Here is a 25,092-nt window from a genome sequence, read left to right as displayed (position 1 = left end):
TACAGAGTAGGTAAAGATTACCCACTTCTGTTAGTCGCAAGCAGCCAGTGATGGCTCTGCAAGCTCCATTCAAGACTTGGGGTCAATATAGCACCAAGGGCTGCGTACTCAGCAGTGGAGAAGCAAAGAGCAAGAGCTGTGGTACAGAAAGATTTGGCATCTGTCAATTCCCCATCTGTCTCCCAGCTTCTTCAGAATGATATTCCTTGCTCCAAATTTTGCATTTGTTTTGGCAGCATGTTCTTTCTATGAAAAAAAAAGGTCTAGAATGACGCCAAGGTAGGTTTGCTTGTTACCAACTGACCCTCAGTTTTTGATCTGCTCTCTGTTTTTAAGGTGGAATACACTATAATTTGGGGGTCTTTTTGGATTGGCTCAGAGATGATTTATAGCACAGTAAGGAGTTAGACTTGCCAGATCATCACTGAGTTCGTTTTGGCACACTGATGACTGATTATTACTTTAGAGATTATTGCACAGTTCAACGTTTTCCCACTCCATTCAAGCAGTGATACAAAATTATGGCTGTAATTTAGATGTTCCAGCCTTATTATATGAACAAATCATCATTACAAATACAGATAAGTATGTTTTAGCAATACTGTAGGGGTATCATCCCAATTACATCAGTTTTAGATATATTCTCAGACATATTTATTATACCATGGATGTCTTTAAAGATTTACATTACTTGATACTTGATGTAGTGATGCCTTTGGCAGCTCATACAGAAGCTATACTGGGATGATGAATAAAGTGAGCCACTGGAAGGAGCATCATGAAGTGCAGAGATGGTGATGGATATACATAGCAATTTTGTATATGTACAGTAAAACATGCTATGCTGAGTGCAAGTAAAAACCAAGCTTTTGACTTTAAATCATATGGGATCCAATAGGGGGCTGCATCATTCTGATGGCAGGGAGAGCAGCCTCCTTGAAACTGGACATTCCTTTGGTGTTGGCAGCTGAGCTGGGTAGGTTGTTCCAGTTCCTTATCGTTCTTGGATAGAACGAGAACTTGAAGGGGTCTACTGTGGCTTCAGGTATGATGTACTTCAAGTTGTGATCATGTCTTGTATAAAATGTTGCTGGGGTGATGATAAGTGGAAGAGTTATGAAGACATGATGGTAGTGGATTTTGTGAAAGAGGGAACATTGGGCATGGATTCGGCGTGTGTGTAGTGCATCCAATTCCAATGACGTCACAAGAGATGAAGGTGATGTGGAAATCCTGTAGTCAGAGTACACGAAGCGAGCTGCTGATCTCATGACTGTGACTGTGTATGGATTCCAGGCCTCACAGCCATACTCTAGTTGGGGGCGCACTAAGGATGTGTAGGCCCTCGACTTCACATCTCTTGTACAGGAGGAAAGAGTTCAAGAGTACGACTTGCTTTCTGCCGGACGAATTGGCAATGCTTGTTCCATCGCAGATCAGAAGAAACTGTAACACCCAAGTTCTTGTAGTTGCTAACTCAAGGGATTACACTATTTATCAGATGATACTGCTGGATGTTGGGAGTGCGTATGCATGATCTAAATCTCCATGGAACGAACAGTAGCGTTAGTGTAAGCCCTACAATAGTGGCATGTGTACCTGTTTTTCCCGAAGCTTTTCTCGAAGCTTTGTCGATGTCCTTTACATATGTATGCATGTTGAGAGGAATCCTTGTCTTTTCTTTCAGACATCTTTTCTTAAACTGAGTATTTAGGGCATCAGTTTTTAACAGCCGAGTCACTGACACTATCGCTGTAGCAGAAAATACCTGAAGGACAACATCAAAGACCACTTAAGCTGATATGCCTCCTCTCCATATTTAGGGACTTTTCTTGTATACCCCTCCCTGGTTGTCTCAATAGATGTGTGCAAAGATCATGACATATTACATAATGACACTTATATATACATAGAAAACATCTCCCAATTTAGTCAGCCTGTCTATCTTTAATGGTTTTCTTGTCCTTTTCTTGGCCTAATCAGGAATGATAGCTCAGTCGATAGAGCGGGGGTTTCGGATTCCGGTGACCTGGATTTGATTCCCACTTGGTACATTAGTGCTCTTTTGTAGGGCGCATCCTCATTACCATGTTACCAGGTTTTGGAGAGGACATTAAGCTGTCGGTCCTCTGGTTGTTTGCTTACAAGCATTCATGCTTCCTTAGTAATCAGGTAAACAACCATCATATTAAGGCTTAAGATCCCAAGTTTTCATACTTTCATCCCTCTGATTTCTTGCCAGTTATCAAATTGAAAGTGACATTATAAGTTCCCTGTGATTAAACTTCTGACACTTAGTAATAGTATTAAAGTTTTTGGCTCTCTTTTATTAGATAAGCAGTTTTCAGCAGCTTCTTTTTGCCATTGCGTTAAAGTTTCAACAGAAACTTGTCGAACTCACAACTTTGGCATCTTTGGGCTACAGCCTCCACACAGACACAACCTTGGAAGTTGGACATGCATGGGTGATTAGGTATTATTTGACAAAACAGATCCATTTGTAAACCATTCTATATTCACTCGAGGAAAGTGATCTGAATATGCAGCCAAAAGCCTCTGCCAATGACTTAATTGAGTATAGGACGTCCCTGAAATTGAAAAAAAATATCTGTATAAGCCTTAGGTGAAGACCCACTTTATGATCAAATTCAGGGACTGTGCCTGAAGAGTAGTGTTGTCCATTCTATTATATCATCAATGCTATACCTACTGTAGCACACTAAAAAAATGTTATGTACCCAGCTATGAATCCTCCAAACCATATTATTCTCTTTTTATCTTCAACATTTAACTTTCTCTTTGAAGCTGCTCTTTTATATATGATAAGTTTAAATGCCATGCTCATCGCACTGTTTAGAATTGGTAGACAAGCAATATACAAACAAGGATAAATGATTTTTTTTAGAAATAAGAGAAATGAAGTGGTGTCCTTTAATTTACCATTGCCAGTATGCATGTAGGTATATTATTGAAAGGGATGGTCCAGGCTGGATAATCTCTATATCTCAACTAAAAGAGTAAAATTCACAAAGCAAAATGGTGAAAATTTGATCAAAATCGGATAAGAAATAACAAGTTATTGAATTTTAAAGATTTGCATTATTCCGGTGAAACAGTTCTAGGTATGTCTTTATGAATATTATTAGGTGGGCTGATGATGTCATATCCCCACTTCTTCTTTTGTAATTTATTATATGAAATTAGGTTTATTCAAAATTGTTCTACCAAGAACTAAAACAATTGACAACTGATTAAGTACATTAGTTATTTATTGCCGTAACTTATTTCATCATAATGCAGACACATTATTTACGCATGTATGAAATAATGAAACATTTATGATTTCATGTATTAACATAAGAAAAAGGAAAGTGGGGATGTGACATCATCAGCCCACCTAATGAATATTCATGACGATGTGCATATAACTGTTTTTAGAAATATTGATAAACTTTAAAATTCAATAACTTTGTTATTTGTTATCCGATTTTTAAGAAATTTTCAGCATTTAGCTCTGTGAATGTTACCCTATTTATTTAGATAGAAATATTTTCAGCCTGGACCATCCCTTTAACAAATGGTACTGCACACTTAAAAGTGGATTATTTTCCTCAAGATTTTTAAGGGGAAAATACATCGTTGCTAAGGTAAATAGTGTTGCTAGGCAATGAAATTGTGTCAGTAGATAATAGTACAACTCCGGAATGCTGTTTGCCTATCGATAACAAACTATCATGTTAATATTCTCAATATTTTTACTCTAAGGCACAACTTCCTCAGCACATTTGGCCGAGATGAAGAGTGGTAACATAGCCGTTGCTAGGGAATATTGTTTCTAGGCAACACTTTTGTCTCCAAGGAAGCTATAAAATAGTCAGTTTGTTGAATGATTATTGAAAACGAGGTTGTAGGCATCTATATGATAATTGTGTCAGTATTATTGCTCATAATAAACCATTTTTCCACAGATTTGTCCAGGAAAAGAGTGTTAACATAGTCGTTGCTATGGAAAATAGTCGTTGCTAGGCAATGAATTGGTATCCATGGGTAATATGAAATGGTAATTTTGTTGTTGTTCTATTGAAGACAAGATACTACATGTTAATTGATCAGGTATTATTAACTCAATCAACTTTTTCACCACAAAATAGTATAAAGTATGTGACTTGTACATACGTGTTTCAATGCATGCAGTCAAAATGAACATAATATGGCGATTTGTACGATGTGAAGGGGTATGTCAGTTAGAGCTTAGCAAATTTATTTGAGGTTCGCAATGGTTAAAATGGGGGTTTTCAGTTCTTATTATTATTTTTCAATAATACTTTATAGAATTTAATTGGTGTAATTTATTTGGTTTAATCTAACCTAGTTAAAAAGTTAAAAGTTAGGTTTGATATGGAAAAATAAGTGGCTTACTTAAGGAGCTAAATGGTTGCTAAGGAAATTTTTGTTGCTAGGCAACAGTTTCTGAGAAAATGTTCATAAAATTCATGCTTACTCAAATTAATGAGTAAAAAATCAATATTCACAAGAAATATTCAATAAGTATTTAAAATGGGCGTGGCTTATTCAAGGCTGGTTTCCATGGTGATGCTACACATTACGGCATTTTTAATGCCCAATTCCGAAAAATTCTGAAAATTTCCTTTAATTTGATGTATGATTTTGCTTTGATCCAGCCGGGGGGATTAAAGTCAAGAAATAAGGCACTTTTTGGCTTCTGGCCGCTCACCTATTACTGGTCATTGTTCATGATTGCAAATCAAAGACCAAACCTACATCATTTGTACAAATTTCATCATTATTAAAAACAAATATTTGATTTTAACAGTGACTTCATTTACACCAACAATAAAACTTGTGATTGAACTTTTACTATAATCTTGATAAATTGGCTGAGTGCATGGTATTGTGGGAAAGATGATCTGAGCTCTCTTTCTTACCAGGATGATGATATCTCTGTTGGAGTACATTGCTCTTCCAACGCTGACCCTCTGTTTTTGACCTCCGCTGAGATTGATACCCTTTTCACCAATCTCTGTTTGATCCCCTCCAGGAAGGATCTCAATGTCTGGTTCTAATGCACATGACTTGAGCACCTTACGGTATCGTCTGTTATCAAACTCATTGTTGAATATGATGTTGTCTTTGAGGGATGCATTGAGCAGCCAGGCTTTCTGGGCAGCATAAGCAATGCTACTCTTACTGAAAGAAAGAGGGGTTAGCACAAAAAATATTCATATTCCCTCATCTTCACTGAACCAGATTGACTAAGTTTGTAAGGCATAGATTGGTTTTGTTCAAGTTACAATCCATGGATTGGAACTAACATAAAGGTGGGATGACCCAAGCCTTCTGTGTATAATTGTACTTTCCTTTCCCTGTTCACATGCTAAGTCGCAAAATGGAACAATCATCATTACATATGATATTAAAGATTGTTCATCTTTACAGAATGAAGATTATTATGTATAGAGGCATACCCCAATGTAAAGTCTTTGTCACTGTCTGAGGTACTGTGTTTTAAAATAAAAATGCTGAGACAGCAATCCTTCATAAATCCTTCATGTTACCATTATGGTAACCATATATGTTCGGAGTGAACAATTCTTTTGGAATACTTAACACAAAATATTGATTTCAGACTTCAAATAAATAACCATGTACCTGAATGGACCTGGTACCAACCCAGAGTGTATTTAATGTTCAAAGGCCTCCAGTGTCCACTTCCACAAGACAAAGGACTGAAAGGATTAAAACTTTGTTTTCCTGTTTAATGCACATATGACATGCAACAGTTCATTCTTATTCTTAATTTAACTGTAATAGCCATATATATGATCATATTGGTAACTATTGTCTTGTATTTAAATTAGTGTTCCTTAACTATCAGTTATATATTTTGTTCATATCACAGAACAGGTGTTTTACTTTGTAGAATATAACTTCTGGGCCTATGTATTTGGAATATGTTTCATGATTTGTTTGTCTCAAACATGAAATACCTGCAAGTTTTTTTTATGATGTAACAGAGTTTGTTATCAATTGCACTGTTAATGTTATTTTTAAGGTCATAGCATTTCTAACAGTTAGATGATCATCAGAATATTTCCAACATTCAATAAGAATACCTGTGCAATAAGAACAAAACGACAAACCTGCCAAACATAACACTTCCACTCATTGTTGTCATCTCCCCAAGAATAGCTGAAATAAGTGATGACTTTCCACTTCCCACTTGACCAACTACCATTGTTAGTTTACCTGAAAAAAAAAAAAGAAGCAAAATCAAATTCACATATTTCATGGATATACACAGAAAAGAATTTACAAAAATTATGCTGGTCAACCAACTAATGTAAAATATACTGACAATTGTTGCTAGTTGATTTCCTGTTAAAAGATAGTATGCTGGTGAGTAGAATTACCTCTCTGAATATACATGTCATTGAGTTACCCACAAGAATATCCTTAAAAACACTATAAAATGTATGAATCTATCAAATACAGTATACAGAAAGTTTGTGATGGTATGTATACTTACAAATTTCATGTAAATTTTTATTTTTTAATTATTCAATAAACGCTTACCTGCTGGGATCTCCACATTAGCTCTAGATATGATAGGAAGGTTGCTATCTGAATCCCATGTAAAACTCGCATTCACAAGCTACAAATGAAACAAACAACATTCATTTTCTCACAATTACATCAAGTATCATCATAATCATCATTTGTTCTTTCATAATTGGTTTTTGTAACATCACAGCACTCCCTCTCTCAAATATCAATTTCCCACACATCTTAAAGGAGAAATATATTGATTATGAATGTGGTCTTATTATATATCAATGGAAAGGTAATGATGTGGGGATTATCAGTGGGTCATTAAAAAAAATAACGAAAATAATACATAAGGTGAAAATCGCCGATTAAAAAAATGCTAAAATGCCTCTCCGAAATATGCCTCGCATCGGTCTCTGAATTGACTCGAATTTGATGACGTCACTGGCTGTACGAGAGGCTTGATTGGCTCTCCCCCGTGAAGCTCCACTTGCATGCAAAACCTGTTGCGAGGGTACGTTTTCTCCACACTGTCCCTGAATACTTCGATCCCGAAAATGAAAGAAAACCCAGAATTTTATCTAGATTTTGATTTTCAAATTGATGATTTTGAAGATGAAGAGAATGATGATGAAATGAACAACAAAGTGACATAGTTGGAGGTAAATTGGGGGAATTACGCCGATGATGATGAGTCGGACAATTCAACTTGCAACACGATCACATGTATGCCGATTTGCTACCAACTCATGTAGCTGCTAAAAGTGCTAGCAACACCGCGCGGGCCAAATTGAACTCATGAAAATGAATTACCACACTGTCCAGACAGAGTCTCTTACCTCTGTGACTATGAAGAAGGAAAATAATGATATAACTGTATTTACAAACAAGTGAATATAATTCGAACCTGAAGGCAAATCAACTAATAGCAGCAGACGATATGCACCGACGATAAACTTCATGTGGCTGGGATAGATTGTCACTCATTCTGTTAGATGTAATTTTTATCTCATTAATTTGACAAAATTACGAAACTCAGGGAATTATTTATCTATATAAAAATATAGTAACATCTTGTATTATTTTTTAAATTACGATCAAACCTCTTTTGAAGGAAAAGGTTGAGGTAAATTAAAATTAGATGTAAAAGATCATCCCCAACATGCGTAGCTTGTATACATGCTTGTTTGTCATTGCAAACAAACCATCTCAAACACATGTACTGGTATTCCTTGCTGATTGAGAGCTGTGAAACATGTGCATATATCTACTCTCTCAGCCAAGGCGAGCAAGCAATACGGCATGTTTGTGATGGTTTGTTTACGATCACATATACGAGTTGCGCATGTTGGGGATGATCTTTTACATCTAATTTTAATTTACCTCAAAGTTTTCCTTCAAAAAAGGTTTTATCGTAATTTAAAAAATAATACAAGATATTACTATATTTTTATATAGATAAATAATTCCCTGAGTTTCGTAATTTTGTCAAATTAATGAGATAAAAATTACATCTAACAGAACGAGTGACAATCTATCCCAGCCACATGAAGTTTATCGTCTGCTGCTATTCGTTGATTTGCCTTCAGGTTCGGATTATATTCACTTGTTTGTAAGTACAGTTATATCATTATTTTCCTTCTTCATAGTCACAGAGGTAAGAGACTCTGTCTGGACAGTGTGGTAATTCATTTTCATGAATTCAATTTGGCCCACGCGGTGTAGCTAGCACTTTTAGCAGCTACATGAGTTGGTAGCGAATCGGCATGTGATCGTGTTGCAAGTTGAATTGTCCGACTCATCATCATCGGCGTAATTCCCCCAATTTACCTCCAACTACGTCATTTTGTTGTTCACTTCATCATCATTCTCTTCATCTTCAAAATCATCAATTTGAAAATCCAAATCTAGATAAAATTCTGGGTTTTCTTTCATTTCGGGATCGAAGTATTCAGTGACAATGTGGAGAAAACGTACCCTCGCAACAGGTTTTGCATGCAAATGGAGCTTCACGTGGGAAAGCCAAAAAGCCTCTCGTACAGACAGTGACGTCATAAAAAATCCCCAATTTCGCGGACATAATTCTGCGTGTTTGAAGCATTCAGAGAGAGAACTTTAAACTATCAATTAACTGAGTTTCATCGGTCTCCATGATAAATGATGTACACCATCGTGTTCTTCTTATTTTCTCCTTTAATTTGATATATGATTCTCCATTTTTACGATTTTCAATATATCTCTACTTTAATGTCAACAATCAACCTTACTAAAATTCTGTTATAATCATATCCTTCAAAGAAATGTACACATATCAGAATTGTAATATTCTTTTGCACATGTACTGGTCACTCCAAGCTTCAATGCTTACAGATTCATAAGTCTTAACTTCTTAACCCATGGGTCCGTATTCTGAACTCGGGTTTAAATTAAACCCTGGTTTAAAGTTGTGGTTTAACTATGGAGAGCCATTTTGGGCACAGATCTCTCTTTAGTACATGTTCAATGTATTAATTCTAATGACACTAAAATTATTCATAACTGTTCCAGAATGATAACTGAAATATTTCGTTTCATTATGAAGCAAAGGGAAACAAAATAGTACATGTAAGAAAAATACAATATAAGCATAATTTTTGAGTTTTTGGCTCACCATAATTTTAGCACAGAGTTAGACCATGGTCTAAGTTAAACCTGACTTCAGAATACAGGCCATGGTGTTTCCATCTCAATCATCTTTTCTCTACCACTTTCTTTACCATTCTTTCCTTATAGACCTAACTTTTAAATGAGCTCATTTACAACATATTTCACATGCTCCAACTCAATTGATTGAAATTAATTCTGTGTATGTATGTGTTTATTCCATTCTTTCTACCTGGGATGTACTATGAAATGGAACCTCCAAAAATAGCAGCAAATAGGATTTCATACCTTAACAGCTACGTCATCAGGGATTGGACTGGGTGCCACCTCTGACCTTGACAGGCGATCTACTGATCCGTATCCATATTTGTGTGATGTATCTTCATTCTGCAGCAGTGATGATTTCTCACTGGTCGAAGGTTGTCGGAAACCAACAGCAGGAACCTAACGATGGCAACAAATTTAAAATACTGCATGTCAAATATTCTATGATTTGGCATCAATATCAGAAAATAAGGAGTTTCTTTCATATTGCTATTCATGCATTTCATTTTCAAGTTGTTTGGGCAGTCCTAGATAACTTTACAAGCAGCTTTATTGATCACCCCAGGGGAGCATTTCATCAATATTTTCATTCGACAAGTTGTCAGATCTGACATCTTTCCATGATTTTGATTGGCTGAGAAGCACTGTTCCTATGGTAACTGTCGGATAAAATGGGACTTGTTTGATAAAACGTCTGACATGTCCTTTCAGGAAATGCCCCCCAGGTATATCTATATCTGAATTGTGATTAAATAATTTGACAAAACTAGGGGCTTGTTGTGCATATCTTACAAACATGTGCAGATTTAGCATAAAGTGGTTACCTGGCCATTTTCGTCACCATCACAGTGCGTATCCTCCCTTAGCACATCAGCAGTAGCAGCAGTCTCCACTTCAGGGGCTAGGAAGAAGTTGAGCAAACGGTTGGAACTGACCACTGCATTGACCATGATAGCAAGGGTCATAGGCAATAAGAACAGTGGTATGGTGAGTTGATTGAAGAAAGAGAGTGAGGCAAAAGCCACATCAGGAAGGAGAGGTTTGCCAGTGAAGAGGGTGTAGGTTCCAAATGACTGCAAAAGAAATATTTGTATTGTCTTCAAATATATGTTTTGATCCCATCAACAAACGTAAACACTATACACACTTCCTATTTGCCTAGAACTTGTGAAATAATAATTAAACCATAATGTATGGGAGCCTTATAAAGAAAGTGGTCTAATAATTTATTCCCAGAATATTGCCCTTGGTTAAAGTCATGCCTTTTCTCATGAATGTGTGATATACCTGTAAGTGGTATATGAGGAGTCACAATCAGTCATTATCTCCATTTTATTTTTTACTTGATTCTTGTGATATTGATAAAAATGTGCTTTTCCTAAATATTCAATTTTGATATTTATTATCAAATACACATCAATTCTTTTTATCTATTAAAAAAAAACTAATCCTATTTTTAGGAAAACAAAAATATTCAACCATTTATAATGAATACTTTAAGAATGTAATACAAATTTTCTTCATCACTTGGCCCTATTTATTGACTTATAGAGCTGGCATATTTGATGTTACATCATCAATTTTTTATTAATAAGAAATAAAATGACACCACTATCAGACAGGGAGACAAAGAGTACCAAATTATACAACATCATAAAAACCCAAGATTTTGCATTTGTTTGTTCTTAAATCATATCTCACAGTTTCAATGTATCATTGGCCTAGTTCTACGCATTTAGAATGTGGTCATATCTTGAACTTGTTGAAACGATTCCTATCAAATTTTGGCTGTGGATGTTTTTCACTTTGCTGCTCTGAGATATAAAATTTAAAAAAAGATGAAATGAAAAAAAAACCTGCCAGCTGCCATTGTATATATGATAGTTCTAGACTATATAATATGTAAAGAAAACTTGATAAAAAACAGTTTAATACATGTAACAATTTCTAGGATGATACTTACTACAAGTGTCACAAGAATGGGTCCAGTTGATGTTATAAAGACTGCATAGAAAATTGAAGGAAAAAAAAGAATTTTGAAATTAATAATACTTTCATATAAAAAAATAAACAACTTATATTAAAGTAGGTACATGTATTTCAAAGTTGCAGATGTCCAATATTTAGATGATGATGTTTGTCAGAAAGATGAGTGTTAACATCTAAAGTAATAAATACTAAGCCCTCTGGTTTGTCATACAAAGTTTATTGATGTATAAAGCAATCTAGTTCATAAGAATACTTTTAGAATATATCATTTATTGAATGGGAAAACTTAAACTCCAACACTAAGTTAAAAATACATGGCTTGAAAGGTGCATGAATTTGTATTGTTTGTTAGTATTTTGTATATTGCCCTTTGGTAAATATAAAAACCCTACAGTAAAATTTAATCCTAATGATATGCACATGCTTAATAGTATGTTATCCCTGATATCACAAAAAGCGAGAAGTCTTACTTGTAGCAACAAGATTGCCATTGATCTTAAACATAGCCCACAGTTCATTGGTTCTCACTGCCTCAATAGCACTACAGTAAAGTTCCTCCCATCCATACAACTTCAAGAGTTTGATACCCTGCAACATCTCATTGGACAACTTTAGACGAGTGTCAGAATAGTGCTGATGAAGGAAATAAAATTCAAATTAAGAAAGTTAAGAATTTATGGATATTTGGTATGAAATTGATTATAAATGGTTTTATATTGCCTGGCTTCTATGATAGATATCATATCTGATATTCACCAACATATTCTGGGAAATTCTTGTAATTCTGGTAAATCCTTGTATTCAAACAATCACATTTCATATCAACTGACATGGACATGCAACACTATGATCATTCATTGTAGACAGCACAATGTGCATTATGCATTATGTGAATGGATATGTAAATTAGTGAACTATCAATGTTATCCCTTGAACATTAAGTTACCCATGCTCAAGAAACATTGTTTATACCTTTGATATTTTAGCCATTTCTAAATGAGTTACTAATGTTTGAAATTAAAAATTTATCATAAACAAAAGTAATCATTTTCATTTCATCTGACAAATTAATTGAATATCCAATGCGCAAATATCACACTACTGAACCTTCTGTTTCCAGAAGTGCCTAATACACCAGTATCAAGGAACAGCATACATGTATACTGTACAAGATACAAAATGGTCTTAAATTTATGGGAAACATACAGATATAGCTCATACAATTTGAATGTTGGTTTGCACCAGTCTGACTTCATTACAGAACAGTTCTGCTGTTTGGTTTGCAGCTTGAGAATTCAAGGCTTTTGTTGAACGATTCAATTTTTTTTGTGTGAATAGTTTGATGAGATACTTTCAGGGTGTATAAAATAAGAAATCTAAAGCTGACAAGATTTAACACTGGTTTGTGTCATTTCACCAGCAATAGAAAACCTTTATGTCTTGTCTGGTTTCAAATGCTCAATACCCCAAAAGGAGGGGGATTTTGACTTCAAATGCAACAGAGACATATATGCAAACAGGTTAATACTGAAGTAGAGCAAGTTTGTGATAACATAAAGAAGAAAAACAAGCAAACAATAATCAAATTTGCTAAAAATCATGACAAAAATTTGCCTTTGAAGCATCTTCATGTAATTTATAAACAAAATTTCACCTAGGCTTTGCGATTTGATTTGGGAAAACAAAAATAAATTGAGATAAAGTACACAAAATTCACAAAGAATCTAAATCACGATACTGGTTTTACTTACAAGGGTTGTCTTTTGGAGTTTGGACATGAGACTAGCAATCTTCATCTGGAATGGTAGCAAGACAACAAACACTGCAGACCCAAGCAATGCAGATACCCCAAGTTGTTGGTACAGCAACACTAATGTAATAGTGATCTGTTGCAGGAAAAAAAATGTGTTTCTCTTTCTTTGATATACACAGAATTAAGATTTGCCCATTCAAATTCATCCAATCATAGAAATATCCTTATCATGATCAGTTAAAATTTATTACATATCCAATTTTAGTGTTGCTGGTGTCTTACCAAACACCAAAAGTACAAAAAGGGAAATTGTACTGTGCATGACATTCAGAAATGTTCACACACTAACTAGTTCTGTTATCACTGCAGGGAAGAGGAAGGGGTATAATAAGGAGGGCATCAAACATAATAGGGAAACAAGAATACACCATTCATTCAACTTAAACTCTGTGAAGTAAGATGGGACAATGATTAGCCCAGTGCCACTCAAATTAGAAGTAGTATTCAGATTGTTTGACCCCTTAGTTTCAGACTTAGTTTCTTTTCTGAAATACAGTTTCTACTGTGCAGTCTAATGTGTGTTAATTTTAATAATTAAGGTTCATTCATAAAAAGCCAGTTGATGGAATAGCGCTTGTCACAAAGTGTTCTGATAATGAAATGTGCATAATTTTGAAAACACAACCAAACTGCTTAATATAAGGTTACAAAACTGGAAATTATTTGTTTGTACTTTGTAAATATTCATCTCTTCTAACTCCTAAAGACCTCCTCTCATAACCACAAATATTTATATATTATTCAGATAACATTAGCAGTAATGTTCATCTCCAACATAAAAGTAACTTTGGAAGGTACCTGTCTTGAATAATAATCATTACTATCTTCTTCTATATCCTTCCTCTGCTGTTCTTAGAGATCTACAGTACATTTATACTGTCAAGCTTCATTTGTGTTATTATACAGTTTGAAGTAATTGTGGGATAGAGCGAGAAAGGTGTATCTTAATGCAGGAAATTCAAGACAAGGTTGAGGCTGTTTGGAAGAATCAATTAATTTGATAATGGGCAGGAACAGAACAGTAAGGGTAAAGTGCTGAGATTCTTGATCAACATATCAGTAAAAAAACAAAAAAACAATAACCAATGAAAATCAAGATTAAAATAGTAGCCATCATTAATGGAAAAAGTTATCCTCCATTGTAGATTTCATAAAATTTGACAATGATACTGTATAAACAGATTGACATTTATGGGCTAAATGTTAAGTCTAGTTGCAAGGGATATTCATACCTCAAGAGTACTAATAGACCAGCAGTAATGCATCTTTTAAAAGCAGAATAAAATGGGAGAATGGTACTGTATTAAAAGATTAATTTTCATGGGCTAGAGGTTGATCTTACTGAATAAAATATGCAAATACCTGAAGAGGAATAGACCAACAGTAATGCATCATTTGAAAGCAGAAGAGAAGTGACATGGCATCTGTGGACATGTGATTGGTAATCTGTCCCATAGTCATCATCCCACCAGTTGTGGCATAGGTAGACAGACGAAGTGACTTCTCATAAACCATGGTCTGTAACAAAAATATCAGTCATGAAATGAAAGTTAATCAATCTTTCAAAAACATTGATTTAAATGATCAGTATAAACAAACAAGTGGAATGCCTCTGGCGGTCTCACCTGCCTTACGCGATTCAATACAGCAGCAGTACTGACTTTGAAAACTACTATAACTCGCACAAGATGTTCAGTGATACTTGGTTTATACTCTTATGTCCACGTTTTTATGAACTAGACCAATACACTTACAGAGATATGATGGTAATTCAACAAATACCCCCATTATGGCCAAAGTTCATTGACCTTTGACCTTGGTCATGTGACCTGAAATGCGCACAGGATGTTCAGTGATACTTGATTACTCTTATGTCCAAGTTTTATGAACTAGACCAATATACTTTCAAAGTTATGATGGTAATTCAACAAATACCCCCAATTCGGCCAAAGTTAATTGACCCTAAATGACCTTTGACCTTGGTCATGTGACATGAAACTCAGGCAGGATGTTCAGTAATACTTGATTAACCTTATGGCCAAGTTTTATGAATTAGGTCCATATACTTTTTAAGTTATGCTGTCATTTCAAAAACTTAATCTTCGGTTAAGATTTGGTGTTGACGCTGCCGCCGTCGGAAAAGCGGCGCCTATAGTCTCACTCTGCTATGCAGGTGAGACAAAAACAGAATGAACAATCAAAACTGCATCCCTAACAATATTTTACAATACTGAATTAATCAACGGCTGTATCAAATACTATATGCTAAAAAGTATATTTATGAAATAGATATGACAAACAATCTCTAAATAACACATTGATTTACAGCTTTATTGCTGATGTTTGGGATGAATGTGCTCACCTGAATAGCTGTCCTAATATGCATACTCTCCAAGATGACCCAATGGTAATGGGTTTGAAGACACAAGAACTTAACAGATGCTGCAAAGAACATAACTCCCACCAAGACAAAACCATTCGCAAAGAAGTTTGAGAATGTGATGAAACCAATGTTCTGTATAAATCAAGTATAAAAAGGAACTAAATACATTTGATGTTTGGAAAAAGCTTATTTCAGTTTCATTAATTTAACCAACGTATACATTAAATATAGATTTTATGAAGCCATAAAAAATATCTAAATACCCTATATAACATTAAGGATTTTATTCTTTAATAATAATAATCCGCTTTTATATAGCGCTTTATTGGAATGACGTGTCTAAGCGCTTTACAGATATATTATTACCCCGGTCATCAGATTCAATCAGTCATTTCCGCACACAATGTGTGCACATCCTCCACTCCCTGGAGAGTATTCCAGTCAGTCGCCGGTGAGGCACACACAGTACTGGACAAGCTACAATGACTTTCACATCCTACCGGGTACCCATTTAGCACCTGGGTCGAGAGTGCCAAAGTGTGGAATAACGCCTTGCCAAAGGACGCCAGACCGTCGTGGGATTCAAACACACGACCCTCTGTTTACAAGGCGTGAGTCAAAACCACTACACCACGGCTCCTCCACACATCTTTCCTTTCTTCTTTACTTTACATATAACTTTTTCCATGTGAAATTTGAGAACAAATTGCTTCAACTATGAGAAGGCTCACAAGCCCACAATCATTTGTAAATCCATTCTTTAAATTCAAATTTTACTTGTCACATTATGAGAAATACTTTCTCACCTTTGGTTCATTGCCCGTGGTGATATTCTGGACATAAAGTGTAATCCCTCCTACTGCAAGAGGTCCAATATATCCCATACAATCACCAACCAATTTGATAAGAGCTGCCCAGAAGTTTCTCCTTCCATACACTTTAAGATAAACAGTCCACATGCCTGGTTTCTTCCCAACCTTTGCCTTCTCTTCCTGAAAAAAAAGGGAAAAAGAAAACTTTTAGCAAATATCACAGATCATAATGTGAATATTACCAATGAGATATTAAAAGCTATTGTACATTATCTACATTCCTCATGGGGTCTATGATTTCACACCACGTAACATGTTAATCTACATGTAGTACACTCGTCATACTCAATTTGGGAGGCAAATATACTTATAATAAGAACCTCTTAACTAAGTATATCAAATATATTTGTGGTCATCAGACTACAAGTTGCATTTTTGATACACTGGTAGCAAATTTTTTGTGAATGCTATTAAGTTCAATGACGTTTCAGTTGGGTGCAATGAACTACAAATCCTGGAAAGGTATGGTATTGCTGAGTTCCTATAGGAGTTACTTTAACAGAAACAGAAAAGGTACTGCTATTGTGATTATTGACTATTGTTGTTATTGGTCTGAAGATAAATTCTAATGGATTAACACATCGATGATTATCCAATTATTGTGGTCTCTAAATCAATCCATTTTCATTTTATTAAAAAATAAAATTAGACCAAGCTACATGTATTGTGTTACTAACATTAGATACATTAAACCCTTATTTTTGTCACTGCAGCCCACCAGAAAATCTTCACAGTGGATTCAACAATTGGTTTAATGCCTCATCATGTCCCAATGACTTTGCACAAAAATTGTTATGAATTTTATCTGAAAGAGCAAAAAAGATTTCACACAAATTAGACTGTAATGTTAACAAGAAGCATTGATGTCAGTGAAAACATCTACTGATTGTTAAAATATATATATAGCAAATTGAATTTCATTTCTAAACCACATTGGAAGGTTGAGTATGTACATGTACAGAGTTAAGTAACTACATGTATTTCTCAATACATTTGCTTAGCTTTCAGTATATTTTAAGGATAGCAAGACCATGACTATGTAAACAGACTTCTTCATACTCCCACTCCCTTATTTGTTAGATCATCTAATGCATGGACCAGTTCAGTATACACTTAAAGTTGCTTACACTGGTTTATCAGTGATACATGTAGCTCAGAAGTTTGCTCAAAGAGGTCTGCACACAAAGCAATTGCCAAAGAGAATGCTGTCAGTGAAAAGAAATCGGTGTGCATGTACAGTGAATATGAATGAAGCTTGAAATTAGAGCATGCTGCTTTCCAAATTCCTTCTACATGTACTTTTTTCACTTTTTAACTAACAGTCCAATGATTGTTATAATCCTATTAAATGAATATGTAGGCCCACTGTAATATTCAAAGAGCCACATGAAGAAGTCATACCACACCATATGACACAAATGACAAAAATCACAAGAAGTTTTATGTAACTTCTTCTGGACTTCGTGTCATCTTATACCGTTTAGATCTACTGAAAATCTAGAGTGCCTCCGGAGGCTACGTACCGCAGGTCGTTCTAGACGAGTCGTTAGATCTAAACGGTCTTGGCACAAAGGGAATTGAGGGAATCGCGAGGGAAAATGTCCACATTTCATAAACTATATCCATAAACTTTTAAAGTAATGACAGCAATTTAATATTACCTCAAACATGGCCAGAGTTCATGGACCTTAAATGAACTTTGACCTTAGTCATGTGACCTGAAACTCGCGCAAGATGGTAAATAATACTTGATTACTCTTTATGTCCAAGTTTTAAGAACTAGAACAATACACTTTCAGAGTTATGATGGTAATTCAACAAATATCCTCAACTTGGCCAATGTTCATTGACCTTAAATGACCTTTGACCTTGGCCATGTGACTTGAATCTCAGGCAGGATATATAGCCTACTCTCAAAGTTATGATGAAATTTAAAAAAGGTTAAGATTTTGATGTTGATTCCCCTAACATGGTCTAAGTTCATTGACCCAAAATGACCTTTGACCTTGATCATGTGACCTGAAACTCGGGCAGGATGTTCAGTAATACTTGATCAACCTTATGTCAAAGTTTCATGAACTACATGTAGTTCCATATACTTTCTAAGAATGCTGTCATTTCAAAAACTTAACCTTCGGTTAAGATTTGATGTTGACGGCGCCTCCGCCTTCAGAAAAGCGGCACCTACATGTATAGTCTCACTCTGCTATGCAGGTGAGACAATAAACATTTAGGCCTACTTCTCCAAAGTGACCATATTTGGCATTTTAGAACCAAAATTACTGTCTCATTTTGTTTTTTTCCAGATTCAAGCCCTCGTATCTTTACCATTAGTTATCATGAGATGTTGTTGCTAATCTGAATAACTTATTAAAATACAATTATTTAAAACTGAAAACCCCAATAGCTACATGTACAGATAATTTGATTTTTATGACAATAAACCCCAAATGGGGTTTCAATTCTGTCAAAAAAATGTCTTCTCCAAAGTCTGTGATTTTATGCATTGTTAGACATTACTTGATTAGTACTATTTTTGTGTACAAGAACACTTGTATCAATGCAACAAACTATGTACAATTTGCCCACATCCACTTATTTTTCAGACAGCACACGTTCCGATGTTGTCAAATCTATTTCTGTCCAAAGTGTACTCTCTGAAAATTGACAGAATATGTAATTAAAAGATTGAACCCCTATGAAAAAATAAGTAGGTGACCTTATAGCTTCACGTAAAGTCCAATATGAAATATTAAGAATGGAGTTTCACTCTTTTTATTCCCCTCCCTCTTTCTACTCTTTGTTTTCCACTCCTAATGAGGTATTTCTGTCAAAAGATGCCTTTACTCTATACTACGTATTATCATAAAACACCTTTCAAAGTGAATACATGTAAGACTTAATTTTCATTCTCATTGCATTTCCACCCTGTGGAGAATTAATATCAACGATTCAGTCAGTTTTTTAACAGGAGTTTGAATTTTAAAAATAATTATTAAAGCTAGAAATTGTAATGATATAGATACATAACAAGTAATGCTTTGAAAGAGGATGGAGAGTACAGAAAGAATTAGGACATCAAATATTAATAAATCCATTTGCATATTATACATGGGTTGCACTTTCCCCAGTAGGAAGGATTACATGTCAGGTAAACAACATGCCCCATTCATATTAGCTCCAGAATAAAACATACATGTAGGCCTATTATCTAAATCTAGATTTAGGCCATATTAACTCTGGCCTTTTGACAAAGCCTTGTGACTTGGCCATATTCCTCATCAAGTAGTGCCTATGTAAAATGCCCTCTCTCTAAAATCATTTAATTTAATTATAAAGAGGCACTTTGAAATGTCAGATAGCTAATACCAAATACATGTAGTTTTCAGCCCAATTTATGCTTGAAAAGTGGTTTTACAGTCAAACTGAATATAAACCTACATAGTACATGCTCATGTAGCTATAATCATTTTGGTTGAGATCCTGACCAAAATAAGTTTTCATATTAAATTGCAAAATACATGTACTTGTACATGAATTCATTAATTGAAATACATTTTCTTTTACATCGTTCTCGCCATAACTGTTTTAGGACATAATTTATAAAACTATACAATGTAAACTTTGATAGTAATCAACACTTTTTGGTGGATTTACCAAAACCCAAGAGTGACCTTCATATTTTAGTTGCTTTTACTACTTACTTTACTTTCTGTTAGCATGCTTTGAATACTTGAAATATTCCACTAAATTTAGCTATTCATAAACCTCCACTGCAGCACCAGGCAGTGGCGGACCGTGACCCGGAGGAGACAATTGATTGGAGGGGCACTGTATTGTTTGTGAACAGTGCTGTGCCCCTCCAATGCTTTGTCTCCTCCGGGTCACGGTCCGCCACTGGCACCAGGTATATTTAAACAAGTGGAATGCCTCTGGCAGTCTCGCCTGCATTACGCAATTCGATATAGCAGCAGTGCTTCCTTTGAAACAGCTAATGAATTATTATTCACAGAAGAAAACACCAATATGATAATAAAATATTATGTCCATTGACCCAAAATGACCTTTGACCATGATCATGTGACCTAAGACATGTGCAAAATAATCATTCATACTTGATTACCCTTATGTCGATGTTTCGTGAGCTAGATCCATAAACTTCACAAGTAATGATGCCAATTCAACACATACTCCCAACACGGCCAGAGTTCATTGACCTTTAAATGACCTTTGATCTTGGCCATGTTCCTGAAATGCACACAGGGTATTAAGGGATACATTGCTGCTCTTATGTCCAAGTTTCATGAACTAGCTCCATAGACTTTTAAAGTTATGATGGCAATTCCACAAATACCCCCAACATTACAAAAGTTTGTGGACCATAAATGACCTTTGATCTTGGTCATGTGACCTGAAACTAGCACAGGATGTTCAAGGATACTTGATTGCTCTTATGTCCAAGTTTCATGAACTAGCTCCATAGACTTTTATTTGATGACAATACCTCAAATACCCCCAATATGGCCAAAGTTCGTTGACCCTAAGTGACCTTTGACCTTCATCATGTGACCTGAAACTCGCCGTAGCCGCTATCAGAAAATCGGGGCCTATAGTCTCGCTTTGCTATCCAGGCGAGACAAAAACTTGTAAAATTTGTTGGAATATTTTTTATATTGAAATTAATAATTGGACCATTTTCAAGAAGTTTCTAGAGTTTCGTAGAAGTATTGTAAACCATATATAATCTTAGATCAATCATAATCTGAAGTATTATGCTTTACTTTTTAGGCTTATCAAGTTTTCTTTTTGAATAGGCACTTACATGTACCATATCCTGATGAATTGTCTGCTTGCCATAAACTATATTCGCAGTTCAGCACTATGGAAAGAAAATAGCCACAATCAGAGCAACTTCACTGTTATGGATGATGATGATGAATGAATACTCAGAGAGTGAACAAAGTTGAGTTGTGTGCAGCAAAGTGAGCATTCACTTTACATTTAGCACCATAAATTCCTATAAAGCTTTATTATGCTCACTGTAATTTTTCATTAAAAAATAATAGGAGACAGTTCCCAACTCCCAACTTTGTACTTAACAAGACACATTACGATAAAGTATTTACAGTACATATCAACAGTCCCACATAGGCTTTGATTGTCCACAAATCACTCCTATGTACATGTATGCAAAATTTTGTTTGTGAAAATGATTACTGTGTTGGAACAACACTGAGTACATTTTGAATAAAATAACTAAACAATGTATTGTAGCAATAGCACTGTAAAATTTTCACTGTACTACAAAGTATGCCAGCTACATGTACATGTAGTCTACATGCATAATGTTTAACTGGGCGTTGTGGCGTTCGCCTGTAATCCAAGCTATGCGGGGAAGTTACAAATTGATGCAGAGGTTCGAGGTTCGAGCCCTGGTCACGTCTTTCGGATGGTGACGTTAAAGGTCGGTCCCAGACGTAAATAATCATGTCTGATTGATACACGTCTGACAAAACTCAAATACACACACACACACACACAGTTCTTTATGGATCTTGTTCATACCACTTTTCTCTACAGGTCTTGTACTGAATGACATAAGAATAGCTCTTTGTGATCTCCATTTATTCTAGATGCATAGTACTAGTAGATGAAATGGTATTGGTAATGACATAATATTGAACAAAGAACGGCAGCAGCATTTGAAAAGCAGTCTTCATGCATAGTACACAGTGTAATGCATGATGAAAAATGTAAAAGTATGGAAACATCTCATCCCAAGGGTTAACGTTTTGCCATACCTTAGCCTTTATATTAATAAAGAATTACACAGTTTGACATAATTGATACATTATTAGGATTTGTTCAATGCATGCAGTAGGAACTCCTCGCATACCTTATAGCTGCGCATGAGCACAATATACTTGAACTAGAGATCAAAATCTGGTCAGACACGGGTGTCTCCTGCTCACAATAACGATGAAGTTCTTCTGCACCACTCAAGTGTTTATCTTATTTCAATTGTTCTTAGATGTAAAAGAAATGAAGTAATATCAGGTTTGGTTGGCCCCCTTTTTGGGGGGAGGGGGAGTGTCAAATTTAGAAGAAAAAATAGAAGTTGTCAGGTTTTACCGGGGTTATGGCAACTTTAATTTGTCTGAGCAATCCACCTGGTGTGGTATTCTGAGATCCATTTTATCTCCAGATAAAATACAAAATATATATACATGAATGTATCTCTGTTAATATCAGTGAGACAAAGAACCCCTAAAATCTATTAGACTTGGAATTCTAAAAACCATAAGAAGTATCCAATTAGAAATGCTAATTTTAGCTCTCTCATCCCATTCTGATTCAACCAATGTAACCCTCTCCACCAGGTGGGTGTTTCATAAAGCTGTTCTTAAGTTAAGAGCGACTTTAAGAAGGACTGGTGAACCTTTCTCATCTGCTAAATAATCACCAATCAACATTCAATGGTGAATATCATTTACCACAAGAATCACCAGTCGTTCTGAAAGTTGTTCTTAACTTACGAACAGCTTTATGAAATGGCCCCCAGGTGTGAGAAAGTGTCAATTTATCAAATTCAAATGAGCAAGCATTGTATTGCTAATGCGAGTTACTGGGATTTCTTTGAAAAAATGAACAATACTCTTGTCTTTTTGTTTTAGATGTCAATGTCACATCATTTCATCACAATGTTAGTCAGCCAATCTTTTGAAATATTTGATTGATTGATTGATTTTATTTCTCATGATAAAAAACAATACAAAATATATTCATTCAAAATATAAAACGTTAATAATTGAATTACATATATAGAAATCAGGTACATGAATTTGAGATTATAAAAAACTTATAGGAGAAATATGGGAAAAACCAAAAAGCTACAAGGAGCTTGAAAGGGGTTATTCCCAATTAAAGAATACGATTGCAGAAATACATATACATAACTTGATAAAATAACATACAAATAAAGCATAAATAAACTTAACTGTAACTTGCCCAGATAACTCCTAAACACACCCCCCCCCCTTACATGAACAAAATCGACCTATCTTCCAACTAATATGTAGATAAAATGTGGTATTTTAATTTTCTTTTGAATGCCGATAAAAACGAGTATTGCTTGATCTCAGTGGGAAGTGAATGCCAGACGTCGGGGCCCCTGTGTCTTATTGATTTAGATGTTAACAAAGTTCGCGGATTTATTACATGGTAATTTTCTGAGCCTCTTGTGTTATACGAATGAATTTGGTAATTACATATGAACATAGAATTGAATTGGGAAGGCAATATCTTATTTTTCAATCTAAACATGAAAAGTGCTGTCTGGATGGTATTTATATCCGCAACTTTTAGTAATCCAAGCTCTTTAAAAATTGGGTCGGTGTGGGCTAGATAATGAGACCCTGTACACAACCTTACAGCTCTCTTTTGTAATTTGAACAGCATATCTATATGTTTGGAATAACAATTTCCCCAGACAATAATACCATATGACAATGAAGACAAGATAAATGAGTTGTACAATAAAATCATCGCCTTAGTGGGAAGGTAGAATTTAAGCTTAGACATGATGCCAAGCGTACGTGATACATTAAGTTTAAGGTTTTCAAACTGGGGGTTCCATGTAAGACATTCGTCAAGTAAAATACCTAGGAACTTCACTGTTGACTTCTTTTCTAAGATAGTATTGTTTGCAATAATGTTATGATTTGGGTTATCAACGATTGGTTTGTTTTTACTGTGAAATATTATATAATTGGTTTTACTGATATTGAGCGATAATTTATTAGAACGAAGCCAATTTAATAATTTAGGGAGTTCGGTGTTATACAGAGAAAAAATATTATCCAGATTTTCATCAGCGTAAAGTAGGGTTGTGTCGTCAGCAAACAAGACATATTGTAGATTGGGAGAAACATGTGAGATATCATTTACATAAACTAAGAATAAGAGAGGCCCGAGTATAGACCCTTGTGGGACGCCACATTTCAGATTTAGGATATCGGATTTATGATTGTCAAATTCAGTATATTGTTGCCGGTTGGAAATATAATCACTAAACCATCCAAGTGGCGTTCCCCTTACACCACTTTGTTCGAGCTTATGGAGTAGAATTTTATGATTAAGGGTGTCGAATGCCTTGGACAGGTCTAACATGACACCTACGACAAATTGCTTTTTGGCGATGGCAGATGTTATTTTATCATATATGTCCAATATTGCCAAATCTGTAGAGTAATTCTTACGAAAACCATATTGTGTAGGAAGCAGTAAATCATGTTTAAGTAAGAAAGCATATAATTGATTGTAAACTATCCGTTCGAGAATCTTAGACATACAAGGCAATATTGAAATCGGTCGATAATTGTTACATTGATTGCGATCACCCTTTTTGAAAATTGGTATTACCTTTGCCAGTTTGAAGGATTGGGGGAAAGTTCCTGTCGTGAGCGACATGTTGAATATATGACATAAAGGATCAGCGATGTTATGGATAATCTTTTTTAAAATAAAAGTATTCAATCCTTCGTGACCACATGATTTACTGTTTTTCAGAGTTTTGGCAATGGATATTATCTCGCTAGGAGTAACATGTTGGAAAAATATTGATTTGCTGCATCTTGGAAATAATGACTCCTTTGGAGACGGCTCATTACTACCTGTAGAATCTGATAAATTTACACCGATGTTGACAAAGTAACTATTAAGCATATTAACTAATTCGTTTGGTTCACTAGTTTTTAAGTTATTCATATTAAGTTCAGAAG

General features: G+C 35.1%; 1 protein-coding gene across 1 annotated transcript; it reads right to left on the bottom strand.

Annotated features, from left to right (window-relative positions):
• Nucleotides 1–875: 875 nt before the first annotated feature.
• Nucleotides 876–17,435, bottom strand: LOC135153445 (ATP-binding cassette sub-family C member 9-like). The gene is made up of 12 exons (XM_064096022.1): nucleotides 16,247–17,435; nucleotides 15,420–15,572; nucleotides 14,420–14,575; nucleotides 12,996–13,130; nucleotides 11,715–11,877; nucleotides 11,219–11,259; nucleotides 10,080–10,328; nucleotides 9,499–9,654; nucleotides 6,595–6,673; nucleotides 6,162–6,267; nucleotides 4,947–5,208; nucleotides 876–1,055 (listed from the first exon to the last, which is right to left on the bottom strand). Exons 1-12 carry the CDS (start codon nucleotides 16,397–16,399, stop codon nucleotides 876–878), a joined length of 1,833 nt encoding a protein of 610 aa, XP_063952092.1. The 5' UTR covers nucleotides 16,400–17,435.
• Nucleotides 17,436–25,092: the final 7,657 nt, after the last annotated feature.

Source organism: Lytechinus pictus, chromosome 3 (genome assembly GCF_037042905.1).
Source record: "Lytechinus pictus isolate F3 Inbred chromosome 3, Lp3.0, whole genome shotgun sequence".
NCBI classification, from domain to species: domain Eukaryota; kingdom Metazoa; phylum Echinodermata; class Echinoidea; order Temnopleuroida; family Toxopneustidae; genus Lytechinus; species Lytechinus pictus.
The sequence above is the reverse complement of the archived record's forward strand: the minus strand, read 5'-3'. Positions and strand labels throughout refer to the sequence as shown.